We start from the raw sequence: 14,902 nt of genomic DNA on the forward strand, positions 1-14,902 counted from the left end.
CCGGCCTGTTTCCTTTAACAATTATATTTCAAACACTGAATAAGTTAAACAGACTTCTGACCCAACATGTATCTCACAATTTAGATCCTCCAATGTGAACACAACATTGGTATATTCTATATGTATCAATATGTGCTGGCACTATCCTATAAGCAATATTAATATATTATTTTTTATGTAGAAAAAGCAGTTTAATTAAATGTTTTTATGTCAGACTGACAATGTTCCCTCCTGGTTTCTGGAAACTGTGAATGGTTTACTGTTGTATATACCATTGTGTAAACAAAATGATTAATCCAGAAAATAATCCACAGATTATTCACTAATGAAAACAGTTGTTATTAGCAGCCTTTATTGTAAACCCTCAGTGTATACTATTGGTATACTTTTAGATACACAACTGACTGTTTTACATAAAGCGATGAAGTATCCTCAAATAAATAATTTGCAGGTGCTAGTGCCAAGATAGCTATAATATTTATATTAGGAGGAAGTAAGAAGCCATGCCAAATACTTGCTTAAAATAGACAGCAGTCATTGATGGAGGTTATAAATAGAGAGAATGAAAAGGGGGATGCTCCTGTATATGGATATTTATAGCACAGGCACACTGTTTACTGGAGGCAGCAGCCATGCCCATGAGGTGCACTTATCAATAACACCATATAACCCCAAATACCACCAGTGAATGCAAAGTCACCTTCCTCTTCCATGTCTGGAAAGATGCACCCGTGGTGAAATAAAATCACTTTTATGAGGGGATGAAAGGGATTAGTTCTAAGGGTCTTCTATTTATGGACACAGTAAATGGAAAACTTGGATCACTTTTCAGTCTTGCCACATCTCTGATTACAACATTTTTTCCATTTCTTACTTCTTGAGTTATGAGTTGGCTGTGTTGAATAGATGCAAACACCAACAGGCTTTAAATAACTGGCAATGATAACCTGCATCAAAGAAAAATATAATACAAAATGTAATTAAATTAATTAAAAAAACATATTGTTTCTGAATAAAAGCAAATCATCACTACCCAGTTTTGTAACAGTGTATCGCAGATAAATGTGTTATCACTGCATGTAGCTTAGTTACATACTTAGCTTTTTTACTGAATTTAGAAACCCTGACTTTATAAATCGAAAAAGTGATGATGCATTTATATTGCTGTACATAATAAATATTGAATGAATGGATTGAAATGAATGTTCAATTTAGTTGTGGTGTAATGTGTTGAAAAATAGTCTTGCTACACTTGGTGGGTGCAGGTGGAGGACAGAGCAGCTGACGGAGGAGCTGACGGAGGAGCAGGAGGAGGGGCAGAGAGACAGCCGGTCTAAGAAGGACCACTTAATCGGACTGAGCCAGCGACGCACGCCGCCGCTGCTGCTGCTGCTGAGTCCCCGGCAGAGACCAGTCTGTCTGGGAGTTTAGCTAGCTAAGCTAACTAGCTATCTTAGTTGTTGTTATATAAACGGATAACTGTACTGTTAACAATTCTGGCAACTGAACCAGAGAACTGAAACTAATTGTGTAGGTTGCAATTTAAAATGTCTATATTGCCGTTCACACCTCCAATCGTGAAGAGGCTTCTTGGCTGGAAGAAGGGAGAGCAGAACGGGCAAGAGGAGAAATGGTGCGAAAAGGCTGTCAAAAGTCTTGTGAAGAAGTTGAAAAAGACAGGACAATTAGACGAGTTGGAAAAAGCCATCACAACACAGAATGTCAACACGAAATGCATAACCATACCCAGGTAAGGACACAAACACAGCTAACTAGCTGCCTCACAGTTGGCTAAGCTAAGCAAGCTAATGCTGATGACAGCTAACGCTAGCTTAGTAGCTTGCTAGTTAGCTTAAGCTAATATTAGAAGCATTATACCGTTTTTTTGTGCAGCAGTATAATGTGTTACATTTTTTACGTTAAACTTGACAGATTAATCAACAACTTAGCTGATAAAGAGAACATATGTGATTGTATTCAGTGGGGTTTGCGTGCATTGTTAGTTAGCTCAGGCTGTAAACAATCATGAGCTAACATTCGCTGATACATGCAACCTGCTAGCTTTTCAGGTTGTTGTGTTAACAGGTAATTACCAATTGGAATTGTATTAGTCTGACATACCGATATATTATAACTGTGTTACGTCTATTGCAGTAGAGTTAGTTTTTATAAAGTATCACTTAACGTTGCTAAGACTGATGCCCCTCTGCACGTATGTATGTTGTGTCATATTATATCGTTTGTTTGCACAAACTAGTATGGCCAGTAGACCAGCTTTAACAAATCAAGCAACTGTAGGAATGTGATGAACATATGGGGTAAAAGTCTTAAGTTTCACCTACTGATATGGTAGCTGTGGTACATATAGTGCCACATAAACAAGTGTGTCCTCAGGTCACAAGTGTGATGATCAGGAGCAGAAGGGCTGGTTTGGCTGAACAGAGGTAATCTAAACATTTAAAAGGATGTTTAGACTGAGAGATTGTGTATTCTGGGAGAGTTGGAATAAGGGCTCAGTTTGGGATTCTCATGGGCCTTCTAAACTCAGAAATGCAGATATGAGGTAGATGTTTTGGGTGTTGTGCATACATACAGGTTTTATTCTCAGTGGACTGAATTGGTTGACAGATGGCAATCAAATAGTTTGCAGTTTAGTTACACTGACTTAAATCCGCAGTAACACTAAAAGTGAGTTAGTGTTAGCCTTACATTTTCTAAATCAGTTGTCCTATCCAGATGTGAAAATGTAAAATAAAAATAAAATGTGTTGCCAAACTCAATGATAACTTGGATAAGAGACATAACAACGTCATAGAGTAGACTGTAAATACATAATCAATTCTTCATTGTGAACTATTGCTTGTGTTGAAACCATTTCTATTTCTCAATAACTCTACAAAGCAATAGCGTGGGCCACTGTTTGGATTGTGGTTCAACCTCGACGGGTCTTGAGACTGTTGTCCTGAGGCACCAAACTGCCTAAATCTCCCTGGTACTGTTAGTACCTGTCCCATTTAGCTTTAGGAGCTTGTTGTATTCTTTTGTTAATCTCTTTTATGCCTTAACGTCTGTGATATCTATGGCTGAATGCATTATGTTTTTCGATCCCCTGGTGTCATCCTCGTGGATGTGATGTCTCATCTACGTAGACAACATCCATTTCTCCGTGCTTGAACATTTGAAAAGTTCTTTATCCATTTGCCTTGTAGATTAACAAAAAGGGAATTGTAATTTGTTATTGCCGGTGTCTCTTGTCATTGAGATGAGAGTCACGGCTGCTCTTGATGGAATGCTTCTGTAAGTCAGTAATGTCCGCAATGTCACAAAACACGTCAATTCAAGTCGTAAATAAGCGATGCATAAATCTGAGGCCTATTTAGACCAGTACTAAATCACAGTTTTGACAGGGACAGTAGACATTCATTCTTCTTCTTCCTGCTTTTCATCATGCCAAATAAACCTACCGCACCAAAATGTTCAATTTAAATGTCATTGCCATGCATGTTATTCCCTCCAAGCCATAATAATAACAAAGTAACGTTGCTTTAAGTTTTCTTGATTATGATATTGGATTTGGTTGGTCACCTTGAAACCAGCACAAGGCTAGCATTAAGCAGTTTGTTTTGTACCCCAAGTCCTCTCTGACATACTTCACAGGAGGCCAAGCCATGGTAAAGAATGAAAACCAAATGTTTCTCCTCTGACAGCTCAACAATGAGCTGAACTGTTGTTGAGTTCATCTGGAAGAAAGCCATCACCACACTGAGCTGTATGTGAGGGGAGAGGTCCGGGATCTGTTACAGTCCTCCCTTTCCTTTTTTGGTCATTCGAGTTTCATGGCATATTAAGGGTCACAGTGGCATATAGCTTTATCAGCATTGTCAAACAGCTCTTTTTACAGGCACTACCATTTTTAAAATAAAGTTTGACAGTATCACATTATAATAAAAAATTCACTTTGACCATGTTTTATTTAAATGAAAAACATTTTCCATTTAATCAGTATTAAACTAATTCTGTCGATTTGTAATAGCCTTTTTGTACGTATTCAAAAATTGTTATTTGGAATATGGGGTTATTGTCGGATGGTTCGGACGGCAGATAGTTCCCTCCATGGTGCTGTTGTGTGGAAAAGGGCTGGTGGATTTGTTGTAATATCTGAAACATTTGTTACTTGTGTGAGATAAGTCAAATGTGTTAATGTTCTGCCCCATGTTAATATATCTACTTACTAGTACATCTGTACAATCTTATAATTAAAAAAGATATTGACAATAACTGAGCAGAGTCTAGAGCAATGCATCACATTGATTGATTCAATTCAATCAGCATGTCCCACTACAGTCTTTTTGGTGGTCTCTTTCAGGTCTTTAGATGGGCGTCTCCAGGTGTCCCACAGAAAGGGTCTTCCTCATGTGATCTACTGTCGCCTGTGGCGCTGGCCAGACCTGCAGTCCCACCATGAGCTGAGGGCTGTGGACCACTGTGAATATGCCTTCCACACCAAGAAGGATGAGGTCTGCGTCAACCCTTACCATTACCAGAGGGTGGAGACACCAAGTGAGTGCAGTTAATTGCTACACTTTACTAATTACTGTATTTAAAATATTGCTTTTGCTATATTGATAGAGAACTTCTGCTTAAAGAAAGTGTCTGTGTGTCTCCAGTTTTGCCTCCTGTCTTAGTACCACGACACACAGATATCCCTGCAGAGTTTCCTCCGTTGGATGACTACAGCCCATCCATCCCGGAGAACACCAACTTTCCTGCTGGCATTGAGCCCCAGAGTAACTATATTCCTGGTGAGGAGGACAGCGTCATTATTTGAACACAGAACTTAAAAGTGTCTCAGGATTGATTTTTTACAAGATTGTGCCTAACATTTCTACACACAAACAATGCAGTGAAGGATTTATTACTTCACAAAAACTTGTTTTGGCATTTGAAAACGTGTCAAACATTTGAAATGCTCAGTTTTTCACATGTGTCTGTGTTTGCTTGTGTATTTGCTAGAAACCCCCCCACCAGGGTATCTGAGTGAGGATGGTGAGACAAATGATCACCAGCTCAACCACAGCATGGACACAGGTGAGTCACATGAACATACACACAACACAAGCTTGTCCTGTTCTCATTATGCCTTATCAGGATCATGAACCAAACCTCTATTGCCGCTCTATTTCAGGTTCACCCAGCCTGTCGCCAAATCCTGTGTCACCCACAACCACCAATCTTGGTAAGCAAAACCACGGGGGTCAGCTTGATTTACAGAGCATGTCATTCATTATCTGGTTAGTAGAACTGACATTATGCAAAGTATACTATTATGTATACCATGGCCTTTTTCAACAAACTGGCATTTGTATCAGTCATTAGGGGCAGTGGTGGCGAAGTGCATGGGACTTGGCTTGGCAACTGGAAGGTCACCAGTTCAAGTCCCGGAAAGACCAGGTGCTACTGAGGTGTCCCTGAGCAAGGCACCGTTCCCTACAGTGCTCCCCGGGCGCCGTACATAATGGCAGCCCACTGCTCCTAACACTAGGATGGGTCAAATACAGAGAAACCGTTTCGTTACAATACCTAGTACCTGTCCTACGTAATGACAATAAGTTGTATCTTCTTCATTACTATGTTACACATTTTTCTCTTGCTTTCGTTTGCTTATCACCATTTTTAGTATCAAACAGGTTTGAATTTCCATTTGCACAGTTGTCATTGGTTATGAATGAATAATTGTGTATTAGTTACACAAGGCTAAACCACTAGCTAAACCATTAGCCAAACCACTGAACCCTCAACTGTGACTGTCATTACCTTCAGTTAAACGCTGGTGCAACAACTTGAAATGTCAATAGAAACATCTGCGTAAGAGTTGCCTAGATAAACTGTCGTGCTACTGGAAAGATAGTAGGCCATAAAGAGCTTCATGGAAGTAGGGCTGGGCATATGGACAAATATGTCAAACATCTCAAAATGACCAAATACCTCAATATTGATATTGCAGCAATTTTGTAGGGTGGACTATCGGTTCTTTTATATTATATTTGCATATTGGGATTTTTGATAAATAATCATCAGTTATGTGGATATAATGACTTGAAGACACATAATACATTAAAAATTACATTCTTTTTTTAATGTACTGTAATGCAGACTTTTAATACCAGCATAAAATGTATGCCATATTACAGTATTTAGATATTCAAAGCAAACATGGTATCCAGTATAGTATCACAAAATCAATATTTGAGCGATATATTGCCCAGCCCTACTTGGAGGTTCATGTTTATTTGCACGCAAGCAGTATGTAGTTGTGACAGAAAGATCATATATATAAAACCCATACTACAGACCTTTTGAATCTGAATCATCCTACAACATTAGTCCTTCCCACCGAACTGGACACGATGACTGCTATAGTAGTCCACAAAATATTTAGAATATTCTTGTAGGGGTTAGCGTGTGTGAGGGAGACAGATGAGCAACGTACAGGAGCAGTGGACAGCGTCTGGGAGGCATGGCCTCAGGGCAGTAACAGAGTAATCGTGGTATGAATGGAGCTTTTGTCTATGGTCTGTCCTTGTCTGTGAAGAGGCCAGCAGCAGACAGCTCAAGGTAATGCAATAATAATATCCGGTTGCCAGGTTATTCTATCTATATGGAAAGCCACCAGAAGGTCATTGTTAAAAAAATAAACCTGTACGTCATGTCTTGGCCATTCCTGGCTGGGGCCATGAGGGTCGTGGGAAAGAGCTTTTGAAGATAAATCAAAGGGGAACGTTATCAGTTGTGTGCATCTTCATAATCAAATGGTTGTTTGACCACAAAGCAGTAACTGTTCTCATGAATTTCTAAATGTTTTCTCATAGACTGGAGCTTGTATCTCAGCTAATGTCTCCAATGTCGCTCTGTTCACACAGACTTACAACCTGTGACGTACTGCGAGTCTGCCTTCTGGTGCTCTATCTCCTACTATGAGCTGAACCAACGTGTTGGAGAGACCTTCCACGCGTCCCAGCCCTCCCTCACAGTGGACGGCTTCACAGACCCGTCCAACTCTGAACGCTTTTGCCTGGGTCTGCTGTCCAACGTCAACCGCAACTCAGCCGTAGAGCTCACACGCAGACACATAGGTACTCTTCTTATTTCCCAGCAACCACATGAGCTCTGATCTAATTTTCTTTCTATATTTGCACTTGACATGATCAGCAGGTAGGTGTGCGCTGAGCCAATATCTTCTCTCTTCCTCTTCCAGGACGGGGCGTGCGGTTGTACTACATTGGTGGAGAGGTGTTTGCAGAGTGTCTCAGTGACAGCTCCATCTTTGTCCAGAGTCCCAACTGCAACCAGCGCTATGGCTGGCACCCTGCCACCGTCTGCAAAATACCCCCAGGTTAGCATGAGAGGGTAATCACAAACTCCATAGGCAATGACCTAAGCAACTTAGTTCTATCAAAGCCTTAAAATAAATGGTTTTCTTTGCAGGCTGCAACCTGAAGATCTTCAACAACCAGGAGTTTGCTGCTCTGCTCGCTCAGTCAGTTAACCAGGGCTTCGAGGCCGTCTACCAACTCACCAGGATGTGCACCATCCGCATGAGTTTTGTCAAGGGTTGGGGAGCTGAGTACAGGTAAATAAATACATTTCAAACAAATTAAGAAAATTATAATTATATAACAATTACAATAATATGAATACATTACAGTTAAATATACATGTTATTGACCAATATGTGTTTTTAATGCAACTATATAAGGCTTAAAAAATAGTGCAGAAGGCGTTGAAGTCAACCAGTTAAAATGTAGTGCGAGTAAGTTGCTAAGACAAATATATAATGTGCTGCTTGCCATATTAGAATGATTCACATTTTTATAAAAGTAATTTCAGTATAAGAAAAGGGCTGCAACTTTTGTCAATTCAGAATTTCTTATTTTCTTGTGATATAGTGTGTGAGCTAGACTTAAAGCAGTGGGCAAAAGAACAATTTAACTGACTATAACCTTCCACATCAACATAGCTTTTTTCCTTTCCTCTCTCTTTGTGAACTTTGTACTTGGATAAACCCAAAGTAATGAGTAATCCCGAGGGAGTGGTGGGAGACAGGGAATTTAAGGGGGTCTTAAAGAGCCTGTGACACCATCCCAACAACTGTTGTGCAATGAAATATTGGGCTACTAGTAATCTCGAACCGTCAGTTTAAAAAAGAAAAAGCGATACCGTTCCGTTAAATATCAATAATTTCGAACATCGCGGGGAAATTCCTTGACTCATTTTGAAGTTTTGGGGGAAGCCGGAAGTGACGTCAATGCGGGAACGCTTCGAGAGCCAAACACGGACAAAGTGTGTTGTCATGCGTATAAATGGTGAATTACTGAGATTAGGCACGTTAATAACGTTTTAATGAAGTTGACTACAGTATATTCATATTTGTCAGTGCTTTCATGTCAATTCGGCGACATAAACATAAATGATCGTGGTGAAGATGATGATTACATTAGGATTAAAAATCGGGAGTGAGAGCTGCTGAATTTCCTCCCGTCGGATGTGATATAAAAACAAATCGATTATTTTTGTAGTTGTAAACTCAAGTGGATGAAACTACATTTATTAGTGCTTTCATGTCAATTCGGCGAACATATGATACATTAAATGATCGTGAGGATGATGACTAAACATCGTTTGTTTGAGCCGGTCTGCATTTCCTGATGAGAAAACAAACCGATGCTTTTTGTAGTTGTAGTACACCAACAACATGGATTAAACGTGTGTTTTTTTTACCACAATGTTGGGGAAATGAATGGATAAAATGCACGGATTATTATTATTATTCCCACTCCGATCGGGACACTAGGTCCACCGTTTCCCCGCAGCGAGGCTCCCCCCGTTGACAATTTACGTGGGCTGGGTGCAGTGGCGGACTGGCCATCGGGACGAATCCCGATGGGCCGGTACCGAAGTGGGCCGGTCGGATAAGTAACTAGCACATCCCCCATAGGCGGCGCGTGCGGCTCAGGTTTGGGAAGGCTAAATAACTTCTTTTACCTGACGCTGCCCGCCTCCGGCGTTTATAGAAAAGAGATCAACTCAGTGTGCGGAGTTTAAATCTCTCAAGTCATATTACAGGATAAAGAAAATACAGTTTAAACTGCCGTATGCAGAGAAGAAGCCGACGTGTCGCACTTATCATTCATGTTACATCATCAATCAGATCATCGATCATATAATATCATAATATATCATATATTTCCTTATCTGAGTCAGCTTCTCCAGCCTCATCTGGCCGTGCAACACTCACAGTGTCACATACTGTATGCAGAAGTATTATTTAACACATTATGTTGACGAAACACTCGAGACAAATGTAATTAAAGTCAGATCCACTCGTGTTTTAGACGTGAACGCGCTCTCAGCTGGAGAGAGAAACCCTGGCTTGATTTACCGAGTTGATAACCAGCGTCGTAGGACCGCTTAGGGAGATCTCGTTTGTTAGTTTGTTGTTGTTAGTTTGTTACTCAAACATATCCAGGGTCTGTTGAACTGGCTTCGTAGTACAGGGCACAGGTGGCGAGCAGCGCTAATGTCAAAGACACAGACATTATACATTATATTTGTATTTTACCAGGATGCAGTGACACAAATATTTACATATTTACATTTACTATCTACAGCACCCTGACATCCCCCACTCCCCCCGTTGACAATTTACTAGCGGTACCGAAGTGGGCCGGTCGAGAGTCCCGGGATGATTTGTAGTCCCATTCCACCACTGGCTACATGACCGTATGATCTCCCATATTGACGCACCTCATCCCTAAACTTCTAACAGATACAACATAAAGCGATCCTTCAGCCTCATATGAGCTCTCAGACACTTTCAACATTAACCTGTCATCGCTGTCTGAGCTTGCTGCTGTGTGCACCATCGTGCGTTTACATCTGGCTGTATATATATAAAGGTTTACATGCAGATGCTGGGATCCTGGACGGTGCAGCTGGAGCGCTGTGCCCGCAATGACGTCACCCATCATTTGGCGGGACTTGAAGAATCCGCGAGAAGATCCAGAAAATTGTCAACATTGAAGGCAGATTAATGGTTATCAAAGTACAAATATCCAAAATCAGTTCAGTAACGGTTTTCAAGGGGACAATATTTACTCAAATTGATGGGATTGGATGATGGGGGAAAACCGTGTCACAGGCTCTTTAAGTGGGCCCTCTGAACCTGCCCTGCTCTTCAGGGTTCGAATATGTCGTTCTGCAGACACAACAGCACATAAAGCAGTTAACAGCCAAGAGTAGACACGCGATGTCCCTTTCTCTTCTCGCCTCTACACTTAACCTTCTATTTTGTTTTTGTTAGTAGTGTAAAAGCCCTATCCCTAGTTAAGTGTTTAATTAGCGGTTCCTATTTCAGCTTTAAAGGGTGGAATAAAGCTCCTGCCTCAACACACAGACCCCATGTTATCTTTGTCCCAGCCTGTTATAAGTTATCAGTAAACATTTGGTTTATGTGTTCTTCTTGCTCTCTTGAGTGTGTTGCACAACCTACGTATACGACATAAAAGTGTCATTAAGCTGTGTGCCCCGAGTTTCCGAATAAAAGGGGACCTGGGTTGCAGTCCAATAGTCCAAAAATCAGCTCCAAACGTCTAACCCTATCGTCTATCCCTTGACCTCTGAGTGAAACGTCACAGGGTTAAGGGATAGTGGATAGGAGAATTCAAAAGGACTTAGAAGAGTACTTTAGAGAATCCGAATGCACTTTCACTATCCAACGTGTTTATGATGCGCCAGCGGACGTCATTTTGTGCGTCTGCTGCTGTGGGGAAACCATGGAAACTACAGTTTTCTATACAGTGGACTACAACATGGATGTTTAATAAGAACGAGGGACTACTGTAAACTCATCTAGAGACTCTGCACCGTGCTCTGATGCTGCTGCTTTGCTTTATGAACGTGGACAACAGAGAAACATATTCTTCATGACCAAAGTTGGAATTGAAATAAAAAGGAAAGTGAAACTTATGCTCGTCACCCTCTCCCTCCGGTCCACATTAATACAAATGATCCCAATACGTATGATTGTATGAAAAGATCTTAAAATCAATACAAATGTATTTATTATAAACGTAAGTCCTTAACATCTATCACTGTGTATATCACCATTCAAACATCTTTTGAACAAACCCCAGACAGCTCAGTAAAGACTGTGAAATGTTGACTTTATTTGATAATTTCAGTAAAAACTAACGTTCATATTTCTCTTTTTGATTATAATACTGATGAACGTTCAAAACAAAGCACTTTGGCAACTTACCACATACGTTTTAAAATGCTTAATAAGCACCGTAACTTTCATGATATCATTTCTCGGTCATAATCGGTTGTTTTCCGTGAACGGCCGACTGTTGTGTGACGGTAAATGCTGCGGCTCCAAGGCATTGTGGGGCAGCATTTTTTTCCTCTCCTTTCGTAAAGGGAGGTCCAGTGGTTCCTAAGCTAAAGGAGGTTATAAAGGAAGTTTGAAACCTCCTTTCCTATCATCTAGAGAATTTGAACGGCACTTATCATGGCTGCCACTGAGGGCCTTCCGGGTCATTTCACTCAGTTAGGAAGGTTCCTAAGCTAAATGGACTATTGGACCGCAACCAGGGCCTTGATGTTTAGTGTCAGGACAATTTACATCAGTTTTGGGGGTTTGGAAAAAAGCAAGGGGTGTTATGCAGGGAAGTTAGCAGGCTTGAAAAGGAAGATGGGGGAGGGGGCTGCTGTGAGTCGGCAAGAGAGGGTTGAGTAACGAAGGAAGAATGCGGCAGGCATGCATTGGTGAGGGGAACATGGAGTGGGAGCTGAACACATTTCAGACAGGGGGATTCCCACTGAAGCATGAGTGCTGCGTGTTATATTTCTGGAAGCAAACACCTTGGAGGAAAGCATCTCTGATAGAAACTTGAATGACTTCAGAAATAGCCTGTAGAGTTGACTTGAGTGTCAGAGCCATCCAAGGCAAGACATATTGGGTGTTGTATCTATGCATTGACTATAAGGAAGTTTCATTAATAATGTCAAGCTCTCAGTACCAACACACTGTGCTGCCCTCTCCTTCCCTACAGGCGTCAGACAGTGACCAGCACCCCCTGCTGGATAGAGCTGCATCTCAATGGCCCGCTGCAGTGGCTGGACAAGGTCCTCACACAGATGGGATCTCCCAGCATCCACTGCTCCAGTGTGTCCTAGGAGCAGCCCATGCTTCCCAGAAACCCTCCTTCCCAATACCACACTTAATCACAAACCACATAGGGAAACCCCAGCGTCTCTTCGAGATAATATGGAAAGAGACACCATTCATCACTCTCCTCCATCGCTGTCTCTAACATTTTCACCTCACATCGATAGCACTTTCCTCCGTACCGTGTAGTGTCTCCATTTGATGGTTATTTTAGGACTTGTGCACTGTCTTGTTTTCATGTGTTCAACCACAGGGTATTTGCAATAGGTTTTCAAAAGACTTAATCATTATTCATTCAGACATCACGTCTATGCTGTGCTCTAATTTTTATTATAAAGGAGATTGAAATGTTTGATCCAAAGTTATGGTACAGTTTGGTCACCTTTTTAACATGTTTCAAAACATTTGATTCTATGAATTAGCTAAGTTATGCTATCCTCACTGGTGTTTCAGTGTCCCAGTACCACTCTTTGTAATCACTGAATTAGGAGGCTTATTTATCATCGAACCATAAATTAACATGGAAAATGTCATTCTGAGTAGTGATTACATAGAATATATTTAATTAATATCTTAAGTACAAGGTACTTTGCCATATTGATTTATCTGTAGGTAATGAAGTGACAATTATTTGATTGCTCATGTAATTGGAATTTTATCTATTTTAAACAAAATATAGACATTAGCACGATTGTTTCTTGAAAAGAACCCTTGTATGAAAACTATTTTGCTCAATGAAAGAGACATTTTATAAGTTATTTTTGCATACTGTCCTGCATGGGAATATATATTTTGTATTGCCTCGATATAATTGTACATAAATATTTATAGCTTGTGATTTCTTGTAGTTGTGCAGTGCTTGAAACAGTGGACCTGATTGTCCTCTAGCATGAGTAGATTCACATAAACACTTTGCTTTAATGACCCAAACCCTGGCCTGCTTGAATGCAGGCTTTTTCAAACCTGGGTCAACTGGATCTTAAGTGTGACACGCAGGATTACTTTACCAGCTATTACTGATATTCATATTGTGGACATAGACTATGATGATTTACAGTTTGAGTGATCATAGTGAACTGGTTGAATGTAGATTGTGTGACCTCAGTGTGAGGGGTGCTCACCAGCAGCAACATGGCTGTGGTTTATCCATAGATGGCATGTAAAGTAAAAACATTATTGCAGATTTCTTCACATATTACCAACTGTTAGCCAGTAGTACACGATGCTCATTGTTGGTACATAACGCACTTCCAATTGACTGTGTTGATCAGTGTACAGCTTAAGTTCTCGTGGTAATTTGCTTGTCCAGTGAATACTCTATATTACATGTACATTGCTACAATATTAGGCATGTGTAATATGCTCGATTTCCTTGGTCATTGTCTCTGAAGCCACCATGTTTACCCTGCACTTACTTACGGTACACAAGACTGAGTCACCATGTCATCTATTTTAGATTGTTACACGGTGGTAAACGCAAATACTGTAAACTACAGTGCATTGGGTAGTTGGTAGATCTGTATCAGTACTTTTGTTCTATTCACACCGCAGTACTTTTCCCACAAAGGTTCATGAGAACTTAGTTCATGAGAACTCTTTAGTTCGCATGAACTAAGTACAGATCGCGTTCACACCAAACATTTGGACTACCGATGTTGCAAATGTATTATCTTTTCAATTTACACACGGCATCTATTGCACGTCTGTCCGTCCTGGGAGAGGGATCCCTCCTCTGTTGCTCTCCCTGAGGTTTCTCCCATTTTTCCCTTTAAACTGGGTTTTCTTTGGAAGTGTTTCCTTGTACGATGTGAGGGTCTAAGGACAGAGGGTGTCGTATTGTCATACTGATATTCTGTACACACTGTGAAGACCACTGAGACAAATGTAACATTTGTGATATTGGGCTATATAAATAAACATTGATTGATTGACCAGAATAAGTCCCTGGGGGAGGATTAGGCAAATGAAGCCGCTGACGTCACTTCTTCTTCTGCTTTGGGTTTACTGGCAGGCCGCAAACCACTTCACGGCGTATACTGCCGCCCAAAGTCCCCGGAGTTGGGGACTGGCTTCAGTAGAAGCTGCTGGGACTGAAGCCTTCCGAGTAAATCGTCAGAACGCCGACACCTCATCTCCACCGCTCATGTTTTATTTTATGTTGCCATAAATTAGTCTCTCTGCGTTTCTGCGCTGGCCTAATGCTAATGCAAGGATAATAAAATGGGGGCTTCACAAAACTTTTTGGGAGTTTTACGGGGCGTGGTTTTCAATCCGCCCAGCCAATCAGAAATATAGCTATTTTTTCACAAGAGAGCCGCACGGGGAGTAAAACGGTTCTCATTAACTAATTGTAGCTCTTTTTGGTGTGAACGCGACAAAAGAGTTCTCATGAACCTTTGTGGGAAAAGTACTGCGGTGTGAATGCGCCTAATGCGCCTCTTGATATTCTTAGTTGGTGGTTTTTGTTCCAAGTCTTATGTACATGTTTTTTCATGTATGCTATTTGTTCTCAAATGACCATTGTTTTGTTAACTGTGAAAATAATTTAATAAATTGCAATTGAGTAAAAAGATGTCAAGTCTATGCTCAACACTCTTACTTACTATCTACAATGTCCAATACAGCACAGTGATTGATTATTGTCCAGTTTCGGTGCTGAAAGAGGTTTTTTTT

General features: G+C 40.7%; 1 protein-coding gene across 1 annotated transcript; it reads left to right on the forward strand.

Annotated features, from left to right (window-relative positions):
- Positions 1-1,323: 1,323 nt before the first annotated feature.
- smad3b (SMAD family member 3b) lies at positions 1,324-13,067 on the forward strand. Its single transcript, XM_034085174.2, has 9 exons — positions 1,324-1,750; positions 4,367-4,560; positions 4,668-4,802; positions 5,014-5,088; positions 5,186-5,236; positions 6,921-7,133; positions 7,256-7,393; positions 7,486-7,630; positions 12,114-13,067. The coding sequence occupies exons 1-9, from the start codon at positions 1,548-1,550 to the stop codon at positions 12,235-12,237; spliced, it is 1,278 nt and encodes a 425-aa protein (XP_033941065.1). The 5' UTR covers positions 1,324-1,547; the 3' UTR covers positions 12,238-13,067.
- Positions 13,068-14,902: the final 1,835 nt, after the last annotated feature.

Source organism: Pseudochaenichthys georgianus, chromosome 6 (genome assembly GCF_902827115.2).
Source record: "Pseudochaenichthys georgianus chromosome 6, fPseGeo1.2, whole genome shotgun sequence".
Taxonomy (NCBI): domain Eukaryota; kingdom Metazoa; phylum Chordata; class Actinopteri; order Perciformes; family Channichthyidae; genus Pseudochaenichthys; species Pseudochaenichthys georgianus.